Source organism: Vombatus ursinus, unplaced genomic scaffold, assembly GCF_900497805.2.
Source record: "Vombatus ursinus unplaced genomic scaffold, bare-nosed wombat genome assembly UNPS02014799.1, whole genome shotgun sequence".
NCBI lineage: Eukaryota > Metazoa > Chordata > Mammalia > Diprotodontia > Vombatidae > Vombatus > Vombatus ursinus.
In genome coordinates, this window is record NW_020954577.1 from 53,602,893 (window position 1) to 53,624,689 (window position 21,797).

Consider the following 21,797-nt stretch of genomic DNA (forward strand, 5'->3'; position numbering starts at 1 on the left):
CCTGTTCCTCCCTCCCTCTGAGATGGGGGATGCCAACTCCTTGACCCAGAACATAGACATTTCAGCCTAGGTGGGCTGCTAACAGGAGCTCCTTCTGAGCAGGTCTTGAGACACTCAGAGTCACCCAGGACACAGAGGCAGGGATGCCCGAGTCATTGACCTGTCCTGAAAGCTGGCCTGTGACGCTGGTGGCTTGCACTCCATCGGGGCTGGGCCCCCCCACCCCGGGGGCAGAGCAGCCTCCTTGGGCTGGGGCAGATCCTGGGTGAGGGACAAATGAAAGAGCCCCCAGTTCTCAGGAAGTAAAGTACAAGTCCAGTGAATAGACCACAATTGTTTGGTATATTTATGAATTCTCCGATTCATGATATTCATGTAGGAACTTTTGTTTTTTGCTTTTAATAATTATGCCCTTATTCTTTTTAACTCTTTTCTCCTCTAAATACTTGAAAGGATTTCTGTGGTTCTCTGGGATTATTGTTTTAGAGGTGGAAGTGACCTTGGAGGTTGCTGAGTCTAAGCTGATTGTATGGTAGAAAGCCCACTGAGTCTGGACTTCAGAGGACCTGAGTTCAAATCCCAAATCTGTTCATTCCTACTCGTGTGACATTGGGCAAGTTAAGTAACTTCCATGGACTCAGTTTCCTCAAATGTTAAATGAGGGATTTGGACCAGATGGTCTCTGGGGTCCCTGTGATTCTCTAAATGCCCTCATTTTACAGATGAGCAAACTGAGGCCCAGCGAAAAGGAAGTGACTTGCCCAGGGTCACACGATAACCAAAATGGGATTTGAACTCAGGTCCTCAGACCCCCCAGATGATCATAGGATCTAAGAATTAGTTCTGGAAGGGCCTTAGAGACCACTTAGCCCACTCTCTCCTCTTTTTCCATAGGAGGAATCTTGAAGCCCAGAGACAGAAGTGCCTTACCCAGTGTCGCACAGCTAGAATTTGAACCCAGAGCCCCAGATTCCAGATCCAGTGCTTTCCCCCCAAACTTAAACTGCTCCTTTAAAGGGACCCCAGCTTCATTCCAGCCCCAAGAAACCACAGTCCCCCAACTTTGGAGGAAGGCCATCCCACCTCTGCCGTGGGTGGGCTTCCCAGCCATTGCACGCTCATTTACCTTTTCTCTCTCTTTGTTTTCTCTCCTCCCCTCGTCTCCCCTGCCTTTCCTCTCCCCACCCCCAAATTACAGCGAGATGACGAAGTGACAACCTTACAAGTTAAAGAGGAAGACGGGACTGTCCTGGTATTCAAGAAGGTGTCGTCATGGGGGCCGGCCCCCACCCCAGGGAGCGCCCACGCTGATTGGAGGTGAGAGGCTTGGGGTGTTTTTTTTTTTCCTCCAGCAGCAGACACACTCTGGCTGTTTGCCTCCTCCTCCTCCTCCTCCTCTCCGTTTGTCCGTCTCCCTCCGATTGTCTCCATCTCCCTCTCTTCCCTCCCTCCCTCCCTCCCTCCTCTCTTCTCTCCGCCTCGCCTCTGGAACGTCCTAGCTGACTGCAGAGAGCCCCGAGCCACCAGATGGACTGACTGCCTTATCGGGGAGCCGGGGAGATGGCAAGAGATCCGAGCATCTAGGGAGGGGGAGATGCCTTTGTTACTAAGCAGGCACAATGGGGAGCTCCCGGCTGAGGGTCTTTGACCCGCACCTTGAGAGGAAGGACTCCGCCGCCCTCTCCGGCGGCCGCCAGCTGCCCTTGCCCACCTTTGATGTGCCTTATTTCAAATACATCGACGAGGAGGATGAGGAGGACGAGTGGAGTAGCCGCTCCCAGTCTTCCACGGAGGATGAGTCTTCAGATCCTCTCCTTTCTGACAGATACGTGGTGGTGTCGGGGACGCCCGAGAAGATTTTGGAGCACCTCCTGAATGACTTGCACCTGGAAGAAGTCCAGGACAAAGAAACAGGTAAGGTGGCGCCGCTACTTCCTGCTGGCGTGGGGAGCCCAGCTGATCGTATGCGTCTGTGGATGATCCCGGTTGCTGCCCAGCCAGGGGCAGTGCCAATGTTAGCGTGCGCGCCCAGTGCTGCCCTAGGGGGTTGGCTCTCCCCCGAGAGCTTGGGGGATGCGTTTGGTTTGGTTTGCTGCCCACCAGCTCCGTCCGTACCCTTTCCAGATGGAGGCTGGCCTGGGACTGGGCAGTGCCAAGATTTCCCAGCCATGGCAGGCTTGGCATTTCTCCCCCAGTTTAACCGAAGCCCATGTGAAGGCAGGGGCCCGAGTCAGCTCCCAGTGTGAAATCTGAGGGGAAATAGCCACCTGACTCGCAGAGAGTGCTGAGCTAGAGCAGAGGTACCCACAATTAATAAAACTGCTGGGGGGCAGCTTCTGCACCCTACAGATAAGCGGTTTGCAGACGAGTGGGGCAGAGCTATCTCTATGGTGTAAGATATGGCACTCTTGACTTTTCACCTAGAAATTGTAATTCACTGGTGCCTGGAGGGATGACGATATTGATCAGGCGTCCTGGATGTCGACTTTCATCTCATTGCTAAGTATACTTTGGGTTCTCTCTGTGCTCCTTCAGAAGAAAGACCATTTTGTTTTGTATTTTGTTTTTCAATTGCTTGAGTGCTTTCTCTATGAACTGAGGCATCATGGTGGCCCCTCCTCTTGTGTCTCAGGCCAGAGTTGGCATGGCCTTCAGCCTGATTGATCAGACCCCTCGATGGACACTTGCCTTATTGGCCCCAAGATTTGTCTGGTTCGAGGGCATTTTTTGGTCCCAGGGCCTCCTGTCTGTTGCTTCTCCAGACAGGGTATCTCAGATGTACTGCTACCTTACAGCTTCCATCAGACAGTGGTTAGACTGGTTTTATTGGGGCAGATGAACCCCAATTTCAAGTTTCCAACACTGCATGAGGGCTTCTGAAGTTCCCCGGTGTGGTGGGAAGAGTTTCCTAAGAATCCCAATGTTGGACCACAGTTGGAAAGTTGAGAAGGCCCTCAGCAGCTTTGGAGTCCAGCCCACACGCCCAAAGGTTCCATGGTATGTGATATCCAACGGGTCGTTTTTCATGCTCAGTGGTGCCCAGATGGGTTATACTGGGAAGGACCGACATAAGAGTAGAGCTGACACGGACAAACCCTCTGTGCGCCAAGAGAGGGTTACTGTTGGTAGCTTAGGTAGGATCCTGGGGTGAGAGATTCAGAACAGGATGGGCTCTCAGAAGTCATCTAATCCAACCCCCTCATCTTTACAGAAAAGGAAACTGAGGCCCAGAGAGGAGGAGGAGCTTGCAGTCATAGCTGGATCGCTGTAAGGAGCCCCAGAGCTCCCTAGTCCAGCTTTCCCAACTTAGGAAGGAAGAAGCCGAGGCCTCAACATGAGAGAGAAGTTAAATAAATCTAGCACTGCAAAGGACCCCACAGGCAGCCTAGTACAACCCCCTCACCTTCCCGGGGGTGGGGGGGAAACTGAGGCACAAGCTAAGTGACTTGGCCAAGGTCCCACAGTTACTACATGGCCCCAGGTGTCTGGCTACAGATCCTGTCACTTTCCACTGTGCCACAAGCCCAAGGAACGTGACGGGGCTGGGCCCTTCAGACTAAATGCGTGACCTCATGGTCCCCAACTGACGGTAAACAAATGACTTTGGTGTGGAGGTTTCAATAACGTACCGAGAGCTGGGAAGCCAGGGCTCACATCCTGCCCTCAGCACTTACTAGCTGTGAGACCATGGTGAAATCACTCTGTTCCTCTGGACGTTAGCTTCCCCATCTGCAAAATGGGCATGGCAGGTCTAGTCACCCTACTTCCGAGAGGTATTGCGAGGACTTCAAGGTGCCATGGAAAGGGGTGTTTTTTATTATGGTTCCACTTATGGCCACTCACTCAGGATAGATGAAAAGTTCCAAGCCCTAATGAAGTAGGGTCCAGCTTGATGCATTGCTGCGTGTACCCTCATATTAAGCCATCTGAAAATTCTGCTTTCTCAGGCCAGAGTCCCCCAGGGCTAGGGGTGATGTTAGTTCAGGCACGCTACACTTTACGCGTGGCCCAGGCTGAGCCCTCTGGCAAAGCTCTCGGCTTGGGTGCCCAGACATGGTGGTGCATCTGGTTCCGTGGCGGTGAAGAGTAGGGTGCTTTACCCACGCACCGCTGAACGGCTCAGTGCCAGTGGCAGGCTTTGCTCAAGCGTACTTAAGCGCTGACCTGTGACCAGTGTAACGGGGCAAACATTTGGCTATTTCTGCAAAGCACTGTATTGGTGCTGGGGACACAAAGATAGAGATGTGGTACCTGCCTTCAGGGAGCTTGCATTCTGCTGCACTGAGACAAGTCTACGCAACTGTGTGAGGCTGGAGAGAGCATCAGAAAAAGCTTCCACTGGAGGTGAGTGTGAAGGAGGTGAGGGATGCTAATCGGCCAGTCTACCAACAAGCCTTCAGTGCTCACTGTGGGCCAGGCTTGGGCCAAACATTGAGGATCTCAGTCACCGAGAATTTATGAAGCACCTGCTGTGTCCTAGGCACTATGTAAGGCTGAGTTTAAAAGCCAACATGAAGCAGTCCCTGCCCTCAAGGAGCTTACGTTCTATAGAAGGGATACAATGGATGCAGAATGAGGCAAGGGCTAGTGGATGGGCACTGAGCTTGGGGAAGGTGACCAGTCCCACTTCAGATACTGACTAGCTGTGTGACCCTGGGGAGGCCACCTAACTTTTCTGTGCCTCGGTTTCCTCATATGTAAAATGAGGGACCCAAACCTGATGGTCTCTTCTAGCTCTCCATCTGAGCTCCTATGATTATACAAGGAAGTGTTTTTGTTTCTCTTCCTCTGAGACAGGGTCCAAGGACTTGCTCATATCTTTCCACTCTTTAGAAACCAGAATGATGATTGTCCTTCAAGGACAGCACTGGTGTCATTTGGGAGCTGAGCAGAAGCCGGGCAGATCTTCTCCCGTCTTCCCCAATCAGAGCAACTCTGGGATTCAATAAGTCACTTCAACCACGTGCTCAGGCCACAAGACCCAAACAGCTCTCAGGCCCTGACTCTGGAACTCCTTATACCACAGGACAAAAGAAGGTTTGGGTAGGAAAGTCAACAAGTATTTACCGAGTGCCTACAATGTTCCAGGCACTGGGGATTCAAAGACAAAAATCAGTCCCTGCCCTGCAGGAACTCCCAGGCTGATGGGCGCCATTGCAAGCTCTTAATAAGCAACGGGTGATTGATTGGTTTCCTCTTTGCTTAGCACAGTGTCTGGCATATGCACAAGCACTTAATAAAGGCTTTTTGATGGAGAGATTGAGTAGAATCCCTAGCTTCTCCTGGTAACCCAAGTTCTTTGTACTTTCCCTCTCCTCACATAATCATGTCACACTCAGCATGTGATCGAGGCAGCCAGGTGGATCAGTAGATAGAGCACTGGGCTTGGAGTCAGGAAGACCTGAGTTCAAATCCAGCCTCAGAAACTTCCTAGCTGTGTGACCTTGGGCAAGTCACTTAACCTCTATTTGCTTCAGTTTGTATTCAGTGGAGGTAGTAATAGCACTTACTTCCCAGGGTCGTTCTGAGGATCAAATGAGATAATAATTGTGAAGTGCTTAGCACAGGGCCTGGCGCACAGTAGGTGCTATATAAGTGTTAGCTATCATCATTGTCATCATCGTCATCATCATCATCCTCATTCTTCTCCTCCTCCTCCTCCTCCGCCTTTCCATTTGGCAGTACAAGCAACATTCTGTGCCTCTAGGCTCCCATTTCCCTACTGAGAGAAGGGATGTGTTTCCTCCTCTGTGACCAAGGCTAGTCCATTGCAGTTTACTGAGGTTCCCCTGCCTCCGAGTACTATTTTTGCATTGCTTCCACTATGTATTTTGTTCCCCTGGTTTGGCTTCCTTGACCTTGTGTCACTTTGTGGAAGTTTGGCTAAGGTCTCCTGCTTTACTTGTATTTATTGTTTGTTAGGATGCAGCATTCATTATTCAATTATCTTTCTATATGGTAATTTATTTGGCCATTTCCCAAGCACTGGGTACCCACTATATTTCCTTTTTAAATTTCGCTAGCCCTCAAAGTTCTACTACTATGACTATTTTGTAAATACTAGGCCTTTCTTTCTGTCTGTGACCACATTAAGCTAGATGCTCAGTGATAGGACCTCTGAGTCAGAGATTTCAATGAGTTTTCTTCTGTAACTCCAAAGAGCCCTTTGGAAAGTTTGGACAGTTCCTCCAAAAGTTTATGGGCATATCTGGCTTTCCAGCCACCGTCCTACATCTGAGGAAAATATAAAAGTCAGAGGGAAAAAGTAACGTATTTGCTCTCTTTCTAGATTGAAAAGCAGTAAAAGCCTTTGGAACAAACATCTCTAATCCTTGGCCCCAGGGTCATGGGGAACTTTTGCCTCTTTTATGCATTGTAATAAATGAATGAAGGAATGACACTTTGAACTTTGAGAATACTTAGGACATTTGATGATCCTGAATTCGGGCTTTCATTCCTAATCCAGAGGGAGCTGCAGGTCTTGTGGGAGACACCTGGGAGGTAAATGACAAAGGACCATAATCCAAGCATCCAAGGGTACTTTTCAGCATTCGAAGCCCCGTTAGAAGGAAGGCCATCCCCATCCTCTGGAAGACAACCACATGGTTCTCATTGCGGTCCCATATGTTTGGCATGGGGGCAACGGATGGGTCCCCAAATGGAATGGAGCAGTAAGGACACTTCTGCCCAGGCAGGTTCCTCCATCCCTGGAGCCCAAGGACAAATAACATAGGAAGAGACCAGTGTCCCCTCTTCTCTTTCTCCTCTCCAGGCAGTTTAAGAGATGAAAAGGTGGCGTGGGATAAACCATCAGAGAAGCATGTTCACCACCTGGTAACTAGTACCTCCCTGGGTAAGGGGAAATCTGACTGACCCAGTGAGGGACACTGATGGGATTGCCAGACACTGTAGTGACAGAAGAGCTGGTAACACGCATATAAGAAATGTCCCTCACTGCCTGGAGTAAACGGCTCAAGTGACTTGAGGAATAGAAAACTAAGTTTCTGAGACAGTTTTCTTTTCCCATTGTCGAACAAAGCTCAGAGAAAAAAAATATTTCATTCATTCAACCAATACTTACTAAGTGCCTACAATGAAAAGAGTGAATGAATGAATGAGTGAAGCATTTATTAAGTGCTCACTGTGTACAGAGCCCTGGGCACTTACTATATCCAGAGGACTGGGGACCCAAATACAAAAGTGAGATGGTCCCTGCCCTCTGGGAGTGTCCGTTCTACTAGGAAGATCATAAATACAGATGATTCCAGCTGCAAGGCAGCTGGAAAAGTCCCATGGTCCTTAGGATACAAAACCGATGTTAATGCCTCTTTTTTAATGACATTTCCATTGATTGAATCCTATCAGTCTCTGGTGCTGAGCCACCAGACAGGGCCAAGAACTCCGGGCCCAGATCTTTCCTTTTGGGGTCTTCCACGGCTGTGGCTGCGGCTCTGATCGGTCAGTCCCCTGGCTGCATCTCACAGGCTGCTTCCCCGGGTGATGCCGAGGGCATTGGACTGGAAGCTTTGCTCTTCCCAAGGCTCATGGGCTCAGGGTCCTGGACTGCCTCCGTCAGGGTCTGGGAGGAGGTGCCTGTCAAGGTGGTGACGGGGGGAGGTTGACTCGGCTGGCACAGGTTATCTCCCATCTCCCCTTCAGGGTGTCCTGCTGCTTCACCCTAGGGGGCTTGCCCGCTGCACTTGGCATGATCTCAGACATTTGCTAGCTGTGTGACCCCAGACAAGCCTTCTTAACCTCTCTGAGTCTTGGTTTACATATCCAAAAGATGGCAACGAAAATCCCTGTGGTATCTGCAACATGAGATGCTGTGCAGAGGAGTTGAGGGAAAGCTGGCCACAAGGCCAGGAAGACCTGGGTTCAGGGTCCTTTCTCTGATACTGACTGGCTGTGTGACTCTGGGCTCCTCAATTAATTTCTCATTGCCTGTGCTTGAGGTCATATTCGCCCCCACAAAACTTTGAGTACCGCCTGAACCAGATTATTGTAACTGGGAAACAGTTCACAAAATAAATAAAAATACAGTGTAACACAATTAACATGGTGACATTGGCCTCCCGGATTTTCCGGGAACAAGACGTTCCGTATCTCAGCTCTGGGCATTTTCTCTGGCTGTCCCCAGCCTGGAATGCCCCTGCTCCTCCTCTCTGCCTCCTGGCTCCCCTCACGTCTCAGTTCAAACCCATCTTGTACAGCGAGCCTTGCCTGATCCCCCTTCATTTTAGCGCCTGTGTCCCTGTTCTGGTGGGTGAGACGGTGTCATGTAGAGGAGAGAGAGCCAGCCCGAGTCAGGCAGACTTGGAATCGAGGTCCACCTCTAACACATCCTGACTCTGCCAGTCCAGACAAATCATTTAACCTCCTGGTACCCCCAGACAACTCTAAGGATGCAATTTGTAGAGTGGGAGCCAATCTGCATTGATGGAGGGAATTACCTCAGTGAGAGATACCTGTATCAATGAAATTATAGTGTATTAGTCATGAAGGAAAGGGAGAGAAGGAGAGAGGAAGGAAGGAAGGAAGGAGGAAAGGAGGGAGGAATAAAGGAAATAGAGAGAGGAAGGGTAGAAGAAAATAAGTGAGGGAGAAAGAGAAGAAGGAAGAAGGAAAGGAGGGAGGAATAAAGGAAATAAGAGAGAGAGGAAGGATAGGAGAAAATAAAGGAGGGAGGGAGAGAGGAGGAAAGAAGGAAATAAGGGAGGGAAGAAGGAAGGGAAAAAAGAGAGAAATGAAGGAAAGAGGGAGGGAGAAAGGAAGGGAGGAAGAAAGGAAGAAAGGAAGAAAACAAAGAAGGGAAAAAGGAAGGGAGAGAGGAAGGGAGGAAGGAGAAAGGGAGGAAGGGAGGAATAAAGGAAATAAAGAAGGAGGAAGGATGGCAGAAAATAAGGGAGGGAGGGAGGAATAAAGAAAAAACAGGAAGAAAAGGAAGGAAGGAGGGAAGGAAGAAGGAAGGAAAAGATTTAAAGGATGTGTATGTATGTATGTGGGTGGGGGGGGGATATTGGACCTGATGACCGTTAAGATTTCTTCCAGCCCCAAAATTCTGTAATTTTAAGAAATCTAAGACTACACTAGCCAGAGAACCACAGAGCTCCGAGTCTGGAAAAGGACCTTGGGCTCACCCTAAAAGTCCTTCAAAAGTAGCAGATAACAACACTCCTTAACAACTACAAACAAGGTTACTGATCTTTTTTTTTTTCCAAGTTCCCACTAATGTGTGTCACTGCCCCACTGTTTACAGCCATGTGGTGTGGCTAATGGGGAGATGGATTATTAGACTCGATTGGCATAACATGGTTCTCCCGCCTGGTGCTGATTTAAGCGCATCCGTAAGGAGACATCATGTCAAATAGGCAGTTTTGACAAAAATCCCCTGAGGAAAATGTGCCATGAAATTAAGAAATAGAAGCAATGCTTCATAACCAGAGGCAGAAGTCAGTCCCAGAGGGATCTCGCCAAGGCATTAGGGGGTTTTCGCAAAGTTTCTGGTGTTTAGCACAGTGGCCAGTGTATAGTAGGCACTTGATAAATGTTGATTGATTGGTAGAAAGCATATGGCTTTGTTCAGTGACAGGGCCACCCTCTCTTTTAATTTCTGGATTTATTGATGGTTACTTTCCATCAATCTGGTTCCACCAGGTTGAAGAAAGGGTAGTACTATGGTTGTCATTTTCTGACGCAGTCATACACCCGTTTAGATGCCCCTGAGAAATTAAGTACCAAGAGCATTCCCAATGTACCAGGTTTGAGAGGGACAGAGCACGATTTAGTCAATGACTCAGTGTTGGAAGAGAGATGGAGCTAGAACCATCCTGGCATCCTGTCCAGATCTCTCTACCTGGGACTCCTTTCATGTGAGGCGAGTGAAAGACAAAGAGGAGTGGCAGAAGCCCAAATGAAGACCTAACTGCCGGTGGACACTGCCCGCACCTCTGCAGACCTGGCAGAAGCCCAGCCCTGGACACAGTCATCAAATCATGGGGAGAGTTTAGTTATGTCAACAAAGTCAGAAGATGAGAATGACTGACATTTATAAGGCAAGTTTGCCAAGCACTTTGTATATGTTAAGTGGGAATTCCACAATAACTGGGGGGAGGTAAGGTTTTTTGATATTCTCATCCCCAATTTGCAGACAAGAAAGCCAAGACCCAGTGGAGTTAGGTGGGGTAGCTAGATGGCACAGTGGATAGAGTGTTGGAGTCGGAGTCAGGAAGACCTGAGTTCAAATCCTGCCTTTGACAGTTATTAGCTGGGAGAAAGTCCCTCAACCTTTACCTGTCTCAGTTTCCTCAGCTCTAAAATGGGGATAATAATAGCACCTACCTCCAAGAGTTATTGTGAGGCTAAATATAAATCGTAAAGTACTTTGCAAACCTTAAAGTCCTGTATAGATATTAGTTATTATTTCAGTCAAACTGCTGCCTATCCATGGCCCAGGGGTTACAGTGATGGCCCTAGAGTAAGGAAGACCAGAGTTCTAGATAGACAGCTCACTTAACCTCCAGATGCCTCGGTATCCTTGTCTGTACATGGGAATAATAATAGCATCTATGTTCCAAGGTTGTTGTGAGGATGAAATGACACGCTTAACATATGTAAAGAATTGCATACATTTATTCTTTATTCTTGAGTAACTTGCCCAGGGTCACACGGCTAATAAATAAGTGATGGGGATGGGATTTGCAACTAGGTCTTACCTGACTCCCACTCCAGTGTTCTGTCTACTCTACCACATTGTTTTGATTAAATGCAGAGATGAGTAACTTTGCTGTCAGAAACAGGGAGGGGTGGAATGAGGGAGGAGGGAGCTGAATTATAGGATCTCTTGAGGTCATGAGATCATAGAATCTCGAGGTGAAATGGGGTTTTGAGGCCATCTAGCCCAAGCCCTTACTTTCCAGATGAAGCGCTGAGGCCCAGAGAGAAGGAATGATTTGCCCATGGTAGTAGGGCTCATGGGTGGGATTCGTCCCAGATTCTCTGACTCCAGAACCCGCCCTTTCCACTCTATCTCTTCCATCTCTAAAATATATGACTCTCCAAGCATCAGTTGGAGACTTCTTAATCCCCATTGGATGGGTCTTTGTGCTATAGAACCATTCCCATTTCACAGACAGGAAAACTAAGGTTGAAGAGCATGACAGCATGATGTAGTGGACAGAGTTCCAGCCTTGGAATCTTGGGTTCAAATCCCACTTCTGATACTTGCTATCTTTGTGACAGGTGGCAAGTCACTTAAGCTCTGTGAGCCTCAGTTTCCACATCTGTAAAATGGGAATTAAAAATAATTATGATACCTGCCTCACTGGATTATTGTGAAATTCAACTAAGTGAGATCGTGTGTTAATGTTTGCATTAATGGCGGTAGGAGTAGAGGTGTTAGTGGTAGGACAAGATGAAGTTAAGTTCCTCCAGGGGACAAAGTGAGTACGAAGTAAAGACAGAAAGATAACTCAGAGATCCCTTAGCTTCCTCCCTCAGCCTGTTGTGTGTCTCATGAGTGGAATCATGTACGCCAAAGTCATAATTGAAGTAAGGCTCTCTCTGGAAAGCCCTGGGTCAGGCTGTTTGCGATCCACTTAAGTCATTTCATCTCCAGCACAAAGGCCATCATCTGGGCTGCCAGCTGTGAGCAAAATAGCCCCTCTGAGTTCATACTCTTAAGCGGGTACAAAGCCTCCCTGGTTCCAGCTGCCACCATGGCAGCCTGCTCTAATGAGAAATTACTGGGCGTCCAATTTCAGATGTGAATTTCCATTTGAGTGGCTAGTCTTTTGGACGAAGCTGTTCTCTCTCACCTTTGAGCACACGACATGATGTACGGTAACAAGGGAGCTGATGCTTTTACACTGACAGTGGATTGTGGATTAATTAATGCCCTCATTACTAGGGAAAGTGGGGGAAGTGAAGTGAGACTGAGCTGAAGCATCAGGTTATTAGCATGCACTGATTAAGAATGGAAACGTGCTCATTTCGTTGTGACTCGACCCCGAGTGGGGTAATGTGTTTAATGGAGGGTGCTTCATCAAAAGAACCAACCCTTCTTTCAAAAGACTATTTCTATTTCCCCCCTAATATGAGAAGGGGCCATTCTAAAAGGTTAATTGGCAGGTGGGAGAATGTTTCATCACTTCATCATTGAGAGCACACCTTCTCTGAGGATCCACCAAGGTCTACTTTAAGTTCTGGGTTCAGATTTCATCATTACAAATACATTCAGGATCAAGTGACCAGAATACGATGGTTTTCCTGTGAGTAAAGCATTTTCAGAGAAACACAGAATTCTACCTTCATGGGTCTCTCAATAGAAATAGTGAGGTTTTTTCTTAATATAATATCTACAATTGCTGTCCCCCTTGGCCTCCTTTTCATCCACTCTGCAGTCATAACTGCAGAATTAGAAGGGGCCCAAATAAGACTGAGGGTCATTTTGTATTGTCCTTTCATTACTCAGTGGCCGGACTAACTTCTTCATTCCAGCACAGTAGAGCCTGCCAGAGGTTATGGCTTGCTGGCAAAGCCATGAAGAAACCAGGGTCACCTCCCATAAAGGCATCCAGGTATGAATTTGTACTTAACTTATTTCGTTGCCACGTCCAAAGAAAATGAGGAAGGCCCCCAGCATCTTGGAACGATGTGCCATAGCAGACTTCTGGGAGGGCGTAAATGAGAGTCCCACAGGATGGGCGGGTATAGCTCAATGGAAGTCTATGTTGCTGGATGGAACTCCTGCATGGGTGAGATCATGGTGCCATTTCAGTATGAATATCTGAGCTAAGCTAGGGAATTCAGGGAGGTTGAAGAAGGTCTGACAGCCACAATGGCTGGGGAATTGATACAAATCTGTTTGACCAGGAGCAATCCCCAGTAAATAAGTGGTCAAAGGACATGGGACTGAAACCTATTGAGCATATGACAATATGCTGAGTTATGAATAATAAGGCAAATGAAAATTAAAACTACTCTGAGGTCCTCCCTGAGACCCACAAAGTGGCAAGGATGATCCAAGGTGGGAACGAAGAGGGTCGGGCAGAAGACGAGCAGGTTAATTCACTGTTAGGATGTCTGTGGGTTGCTCCAACCATTCTGAGAAAACAACATGGATTGTGCCGGAGAAGTGAGCAAACTATTGGTACTCTGACTCCACAATCTCATTGTTAGTCATATGCCCCAAGGAGGGAAAGGTCCCATGGAGATGAAAGTATTTATAGCAGCATCTTATACATACATGCGTGTGTGTGTGTGTGTGTGTGTGTGCATGTGTGTGTGTGTGTAATTAGCCAAGAAATTGGAATAGAGACATTGGCCTCAGATTCAGGATGACCTGAGTTCAGGTCCCGCCCCTGCCACGCTGGCGCTGGGCAACTCACTTTACTGCTCAGTGCTCTAGACAACACTCTGAGACTAGAAGTTGCAGGTCTGCATCGAGGGAGAGAATTTCTTCACCGGGAGTTCCCTGTAGAGTTGAAATCCCAGGTCTAGACAGAAAGAAACCAGAAATAAAGTAGGCATCCACTGATTGAGGAATGAGGGAACAACTTGTGATATATGAATGTCGTTGTTGTGTCCCAAGTCACAAGAATAAAGATTTTGGAGGCATTTGGGAAGTCTTGTATGAACAGATGCAGAGTGATGTAAGCAGAACCAGGAGAACCAATAATGTGCAGCGACCTTAGTGCTGGACAAGAAAACCCCGCCAAACGATGCCAGAACTCTGAACCAGGCGTTGACCAGCCCTGATTCCAGGGGATGATCCTGGTGACGAGTCATGCCTACCTCCTTCTTCTTGGTAGGAGACACCTAATTTTCAATCCATCTCTCGGATTTCAGGCACTGTTTACAGACAGCGCTCACCTCTACGATTCAGTATCATGCATCCTATATGCGTACATCTATACTCTGGATCTCATCAACGTGGGCATTTCCTCCAGTAATTCACATTATAGCCTGTTCTACACGACACTTGTTCATATCCCTCTGTGAGTTCATCGGCAGGGGTCCACCCAACATGCCGAGAGCCTCTCTCAGGTTCTCTTGACGTCCTGAGGATACCATGTGAGTCCATCTTACAAGAAGCGTGTGGGTGGTGGGGACGATACACTGTGTTAAAGGGAGATAGATTTCATAGCAGTCGCATACATAGCCTCCTTCCTAGCATGTCAGTAAAAGTTACTGTGGAGGGGAAAAGTTAAGAAGTATCATCTCCCAGCTCTTTGGGAATTGGCCAAACAGTAGGGCTTCTAGGAATTAATTTCAAGGAATTTTGGAAGCCAGACAAAGGGCAAAGTCATGCCTATCTGTGGAAAAAGGGCCTTTTTTAATGCAATTCTATTTACTGTCTTTTTCCTCTGTTACCAATGTATATACACTCTGCTAACTCTAACCCAAGTCAAAGTCAAAGTGGCCAGGCTCCAACAGCTTGAAACTGCACTAAGACTTTTGGGACACCTTTTATAGTAAAGTACTGGGACAGAATTTGAACCGAGGCCTATTGAGTTCAAGTTTAATTTTCTTACCCTTATATGAAACTTCTATCATCATCGTCATCATCATCAACCACAACATTTATATGGCGCTTTAGTACTCAGAAAGGACTTTACACATACTGTCTCATTTTAGTCCCACAGCAGCCTGTGGGTTGGCATCCCAGTTATTTTCAACCCCCATTTTATAGATGTGAAAACTGAGACTCAGAAAGCTAGAATGATGCCCCCATGGTCACCCGCCTAGTAAGTGTTGGAGAAAGGATTTGATGCCCAGGGAATCACTAGGAGCATCTGTTTTTGATAGAAATGTAGCTGATGTAGGAAATTAAGTTGAATTGGTATCGATTCTATGATCTTTTGATCTTTTAAAAAAAATTCCTATTGGCTTGTTCTTTTGCCATTTATTGCTGCCATTTGCCTCTGGTCTGCTTTTTAAAATACTTTATGAATCTCCTTTCTCTTTTGTCAGTGTCAGCATTCCCTTCACTCATACAGATTGCGACTCTTTAAAACTTCATGGTCAGTCAGTCTTTGAGAGTTGCTGTGGCCCCAAAGTTGATCGTCCTGCAGCACTCCTAGTGATGAGACTCCCCAAACTTAAATAACCAGACCTGTCTTTAGACAACAGACATACACGATCACCTGGGTCAGACCCAGCCTTCTGAAGCTCAGCAGTATTTATGTTCTGCTGGCAGAGCAGGCCCACCTCTGTGCCATGAAATGAGGCACGTTACTATCCTGTCACATTCATCTGACATGATTTCTCCAGCCCTCCTGCGGTGGATGGACATCAGGTCTTTGCTACCACAAAAAGTCCTGCTGTGTCTATTTTGGGTCAATTTTAGATGTTGCTCTCTGACCTCATTAAGGAATATTGTCAGTAGTGGAATCACAGACATTTGTCACTCAGAATTCTAAATTATTTCCCACGACGGGTGGGCCAATTCACAGCTCTACTAATAGTAACCTACGAGCTGCTGTGCGACTAAAATGAGACAGTATGTGTGAAGACCTTTCTGAGAGCTAAAGCGCCATATAAATGTTGTTGTTGTTGATGATGATGATGATAGAAGTTTCATATGAGGGTAAGAAAATTAAACTTGAACTCAATAGGCCTCGGTTCAAATTCTGTCCCAGTACTTTACTATAAAAGGTGTCCCAAAAGTCTTAGTGCAATTCCAAGCTATTGGAGCCTGGCTACTTTGACTTTGACTTGGGTTAGAGTTAGCAGAGTGTATATACATTCGTAACAGGGGAAAAAGACAATAAATAGAATTGCGTTAAAAAAGTAAAATAGTAAGCTCTACTAATAGACAGACTAATGCTGTCCATCTTTCCTCAGCCCCTCCAACGTTGACTGTTTCTCGTTTCTGTGATCTTCGACAATTTCCCGAATGTGAGGAGAATCCTCAGAGCTGTTGGGATTTATATGTTTCTTGCTGTTTCTTTGGAGTTGCCTTTCCTCTCATCACTGATAATTTGCGGTTCTTCTTTTAAAATGGTATATAAAGTCATGCTTATTGCTGTTTCATAAATTATTTCTCAGGCATAATCCATCTTCCCAATAGGACATGAGCTCTCTTGGAGTGACAACCTCTTCTTTTGAAGCTTCCTTTGCTTTCTAGAATGGGTCCCTGTGTGCCAACAGCCGTTAGTAAGATGAACCATCGGCTGGGTTAACTTGTTTGATGGGTTAGTGTATTTGATATGGCCAAGTTTTGCTGCTGTTGTTTTGAAGAGATGATGCTGAAATCTCCAGAACAAGAAGACAGCAGAGTTTGTGTTAGAGGATTTTTTGGTCTATGGTGGTTCAGTATTCACTCCTCTACTTTCCCAAATCTCAGCTGCATTTTATAAAACACAAGGAAACATTGAAGGAGGAGCCTCAGATGTGGCATAGTAGCAGCTTGGGACCCACTCTTGCAATCCAAGGAAATGGGATAGCGCGTCAGGAACACGTCTGACAGCCTGCTCGTTTTAGCCAAAGGACTGTTCCCTTGTAGCAGCCTCTGCAGAAACGACCCCACCACCGTCTTTAAGACAGCTCAAAAGGTGGACATAATTCTCTTTAAGCTGTGGTTGTGCTCCCCACCCCTACACAGCTGGTAGATCAGCGGAGTCAATCAGATGTCCTTGTCTGAATTTGAAAATGTTGCTGATGTCTTCCTCCAGCAGAGTTTACTACAAGGAGGCAGGCTTGATGAAGGAGCTCCCCATGCAAAAGACAGTGCACTTCAGGGGGCTGATCAAGGTGGGAAAGGGGTGTTGTTATATGGTAATTTCTTGGATGAACAATAACTACATTTGTTAATCTTTCCCAGAGGTTTCTATCAAATCCTTGGCCTCATTTAAACAGTGGCGCCATAGAATCAGCTAGAATTAACAAGCTAATGTGGTGAAGTGATGTCCTTTGGGGCCATAGTGGCCCTTTCAGATACTGGCAGTCTGCTGGGTCATCATCCTTTGCCAGCCTCGATTCTTCCTTCTTTTTCCCATTATGCCCCATCTCCACCTTCGGGGATCTTTGCTGTTGTTGTCCTGCAATTGAAATCTCTCAGCCTATGTGCTGCCCCCTTTCCCCTTCTTTTTTCCCAGAGTTTAGGGAGGCTTCCATGGACAGTGAGCTTTCCCAGAGTTCATAGAAATGTATTTAGCCTCATATAGGGTGGAGAGCAGAGATGGGGAGAGAGAGGAGAGGGAGGGGAAAAGGGTGAGAGGGAAGAGGGAGGGAAGGGAGAGGAATGGGAGGAAAGAAGAGAGACACAGGGAAAGGAGGGAGGAGGAAGAGAGACAGAGACAGACAGAGACAGAGGGACAGCACGGGACAGTAGCGATGGCAGAGTGACGTGCCTGCATCTGAATCCTTGCTGCTTGAATCTGATTGATGAAGCCCATCTCTTTGAGCTCTGCTTTCCCTTTACACTGGAGAGGTAGAAAGAGGCAGGCACGTGTGGTCCTGCATCTCTGGGTGGCCCCTGCTCTTTTGTTCTCCATGGGCAGGCAGGCGTGAGGATTTCTAACTTTAACCACGACAGACCTAGAACTTTCTTATTTCATCTCTCCTACTGTACGTACAGCATGCCTTCATTGACCAGAAATCTGTATCACACTCGATGACACCTGGCCATTTCTCAGACTTAATCTTGGTTCTGTGGAAAGAGGCCGAGTTCTAGAGTCAAAGGTGGTTGTTCAGTTGTTTTCAGTTGTATCTGACTCTTCTTGATTCTATTTGGGGTTTTCTTGGCAGAGATCCTGGAGTGGTTTGTCATTTCCTTCTCCAACTCATTTGACAGATGAGGAAACTGAGGCAAACAGGGTTAAGTGACTTGCCCAGGGTCACACGGCTAGTAAATATCTGAGGCTGGATTTGAACTCAGATATTCCTGATTCCAGGCCTGGCACTCTGTGCATTATGGTGCCCCCTACCTACCTTAGACTCAGAGGACTTGTGTTCAGATCCAACCTCTAACACCTACTGTCTATGTGAGTTTGGGCAAGTCGCAGCCCTGGGCCTCAGTTTCCCCATCCTTAAAATGAACTAATTCAACTAGATGACCCTTTCACAGATCAAAATCTCAGAATCTGCTAGATATTAAGTATTTGATCTCTCTGCCTTGGGCTTATGAACCTAGGTTCTTCCACTTACTACCCATGTAGACTTGAGCACTTCACTTAACCACATTGGGCCTCAGTTGCCTTCTCTGTAAAGTGAAGGGTCTGGACTAGATGATTTCCATGGTTCCTTTTAGCTCCAGGTTTATGAACATTGAAAAACATAGTATTGCCTTACTTCTTTTAAGGAAAATATTATTTTGGTCCAAATAAAGGGCCCATTCTTCACAGACAGACAGACACACACACACACACACACACAAAATCTGGCTTGTTCAAAAGTTCTGTCCCCTCTAGAAGAGGCTTAGAGGGGACCAGTCTTGAAGTCTTGAGGAACTGGATTAAAATCTGGCCTCCAACACATCATTTAACCACCTAGCCCTAATCTGTGGCCCAGACAACTCTCCAAGAAAGTTGAAGATGAGTTATTACTCTTCATTAATAGAGGGAGTTTGCCACAGCAATGAAATCACAGTCTGACCCTGGAACAAAACCAAGCCCAAACACCTACTGTATAATCATCCTCTTAGTACCTTAGTTAGGGAAACTGGTACATGTGTGGTATTATTGCATTTTAATTTTGTGGAAAAGAATTCCTCTTGAATCTGTCCTCTGTGACTGAAAAAAAATGCTGCTTTTTAGATGCAATGAGCAGGAGTAAGGGAAGCCTAGGAAGGAGAGAATGAAGCCCAATGTTCCCTGGGGACAGTGATGTTAAAAATAAATAAGACACCTTTATTGAATTGAAGAGAACATACATAATAAAAGGAGCTCAAAAACATTTTGTCGTGATAATTGCGTATAATTATTGTGTAGGGCATACTGGCGTATGTGTTTTTTTCTTTCACAGAGTTGACTATTATTCAGACCATTCTAGCTGTGTGCATTTCCTCTGCTCTGGCTTTCCCACCCACTCCCACCCCCACACACCCTGGGGTCTGCTTGGGAACTGAGAGCTCTCAGAATGGCTCAGGTCAGGTCAGCTGAAGGCATTGAAAGCTGTTTTCATCTCTTGGCTGATCGATGGGTTTTCTAACACAATTTTGGTCAAGGCAGGCCAAGTCCCCCTGGGCGGAATGGTGACACCTCTGAATCATCAGCTTACCGGACACTAATTGATGACTTCTTTGTGGCAGCATAAATAATGAGAGACTCACGCCGGGGAGGTGGGAGAAACTTGGTGACAGCCATTATGCTCCAATGTGGAGATGTTCAATTCACTTCTAAACTCACTTTTAAAATGAGGAAAGAGGGCGCAGCTAGGTGGAAACTAACTATGCGACCCTGGGTGAAGACGTAACCCCCTTTGCCTCAGTTTCCTCATCTGTAAAATGAGGGTAATAACAGCCTCCACCTTTGGAGGTTTGTTGGGAAGACCAGAGGAGATGACAGAACAATGAAATAAGGAATGAGGAAGGAAGACATCTGTCTGTTGGCTATGTAGACAGTGTCTTGTATGCCCGTAAAAGAGGGGAAGTTCTGTGGTTAGTTGTCTTTTCTGATTGGGGTCTTCATTTACCAACAACAGGATTTATTGTGCTTAGAAGGAGGAGGCAAAGTTTCCATCTCTTCAAGAAAGATTTGGGGTGGGGGGAAGGGGGATGTCGAGGGAAAGAGTGTGGATAACGTACAGCCCTGAATTTTACCAGACTGGGGGCTCTCAGAGGTTCTACGGAGAGGTGTTTCATTCTTTTTTAAAAGCATCCTTGGACAAAGTATTTTGTCTTAAAACTTTGGCTTAAAATCAAATTTCGCTGGCAAGATCGTAGACCTGGAGCTGAAAGGGACCTCGGAGATCTGGTCTAACCAAGCCCCTCATTTTGGAGAGGAGGAACCAGTCCCAGGGGAGTGAACTGAGTTGCTCAAAGTCACAGAGGTCACACAGGTAATAAATGTCCGAGGTGGGATTTGAACTCGGGTCATCTGACTCCAGAATCACTCTTACATTGCCTCTGCTTTCAAGGCGATGGTGAATTTCTTGTAGCTGATCTTTAAAATAAGCACAGAACATTCTTTGTCGGGTCATGTTTCTCTTTAGCACTTTGTCCAGCCCCAGAATCACAGAGAATGAAGCCCTCTGGGTGGTGCTGCTATGTAGGAGTCCAGACTTTGCTTTAGGATGCCTGACGTGTGAATGCCCAGGGACACCGCTGGTGTAGCGCCCTCTGGTGTCAGGAAGTGAGGGTTTCTTTTTGCAGGAGATCTGGAGCTAGCTGGAGCTAGGGACAGAGCCCCTCCCTGGGTGTGTTGGAGAAGGGCTGGATCACCCTATGGCTAGATGAGAGGGTTGACATGAGAGGATTCCCAGGACCACTCCTACAGGCACTGCCTTTGTGAGCATCGCACCCCTCGCCCATTTGCTCACATTGACAGTCTCTGCTCACACACTCAGTGCTCCAGATAATGACTTTCCTGGACCCACCACCACTGGTACCTGTGCACATCTGCACACAATGTCCCTCCTGTGCCTTCTTCTCCCTCCAGCTATCCCCACAGCAGCAGGGACTCTGGGAGGCTCTCTCCCTCTGTATGGTTAATGGAAACCCTTGTGTGATTCTGAATCCCCGTCCTGGAGCACCCCACATCCATGACTCTTAGAGATGACTGGCAGCGAATGCCCCAGAGGCACTAGATCCCAACATCATTGGTCTCCCTGCTTCTCAGATCTCCTCTCTCCCTTCTACCCTTTGCACTGCCATCCAGCTGACATTGCTAAAGCACATGACTGTCTCATTTGGGTCTTTGGGAAGCTTCGACGTCCCCTTCTTCCTTCAGGATAAAATGCCCCCTCTTCTGCTTGGCATTGAAAGCCCTTCCCAGTCTGACCCGAGCCTACCTTGCTCTCCCAGTGATGCCATATTTCTGTGGCACACGCTCTCCATTCCACTCAGACTGGCCACGAGTCACTTCACCTGCCACCTTTGCGCCAGCTTGCAAAGAGCTCTCTCTTCCCTCCTCTGCCTCCCTGAATCTTGAGCTCCTTGGAGAGGTTAGCTCTGCTGCCATCTCCTACGTGAGGCAGGCCTTCAACGATCCCACCAGCCTCCAAGAAGGAAGCCGCTCACTGTGCCCCACGTTGTCATCAATCTCCATTTGGGAGGAAGCTCTTCCTCGTGGTTGGTTGGAGCCTTCCTCCCTGTAATGTTCACCATTTGGCCTCATTCCATGCCCTGAGCCCACAGAGAACGGACCCGATCTCTCTGATATACCAGCCCCTCAAGGATTGGAAGCCAACTTCTGTGTCGCCTTTCAGCCTAATCACCCCTGAATCCTTCACTGCTTTCTTGTATGGCTCAGTGGTGATTAGCGGGAGTTTTACTGGCTTGTTCTCTTGGGAGGATCTGAGTTCAAATCCTGCCCCATCACTTGTTCCCTAGATGACTCGTGCAATCACCAAACCTTATCGAGCCTCAGGTTCATCAGCTGTAGAATGAGAAGGCTGGCCTAGAAAAGGCCTCTCAAGTCCCTGCCTGCTCCAGACCTCAGATCCTGCTGAGATTCCTCGTAGATTACTAGGGCCGTAAGTCACCACCATCATTGTATTTGCAGTGGGCCCATCTCAACAAAGAGTCACCCTGAAAATGATTTATCCTCATTTGTTAATTAATACACTAAAAAAATTTATTGAGCTCCTCACGTGTGTCCCTAAGGTTTGTGTTTCTGAACATTTTCTATATCTCC

At 47.2% G+C, this 21,797-nt stretch overlaps 1 protein-coding gene across 1 annotated transcript in view; it reads left to right on the forward strand.

Annotated features, from left to right (window-relative positions):
• LOC114050427 (rap guanine nucleotide exchange factor 5-like) overlaps window positions 1–21,797 on the forward strand; it is a 235,505-nt gene that overhangs the window by 152,334 nt on the left and 61,374 nt on the right. The window contains exons 10-11 of the mRNA XM_027872091.1: window positions 1,199–1,317; window positions 1,826–1,914. Coding sequence (XP_027727892.1) covers window positions 1,199–1,317; window positions 1,826–1,914 — 208 coding nt within the window. The remainder of the gene's footprint in view (window positions 1–1,198; window positions 1,318–1,825; window positions 1,915–21,797) is intronic.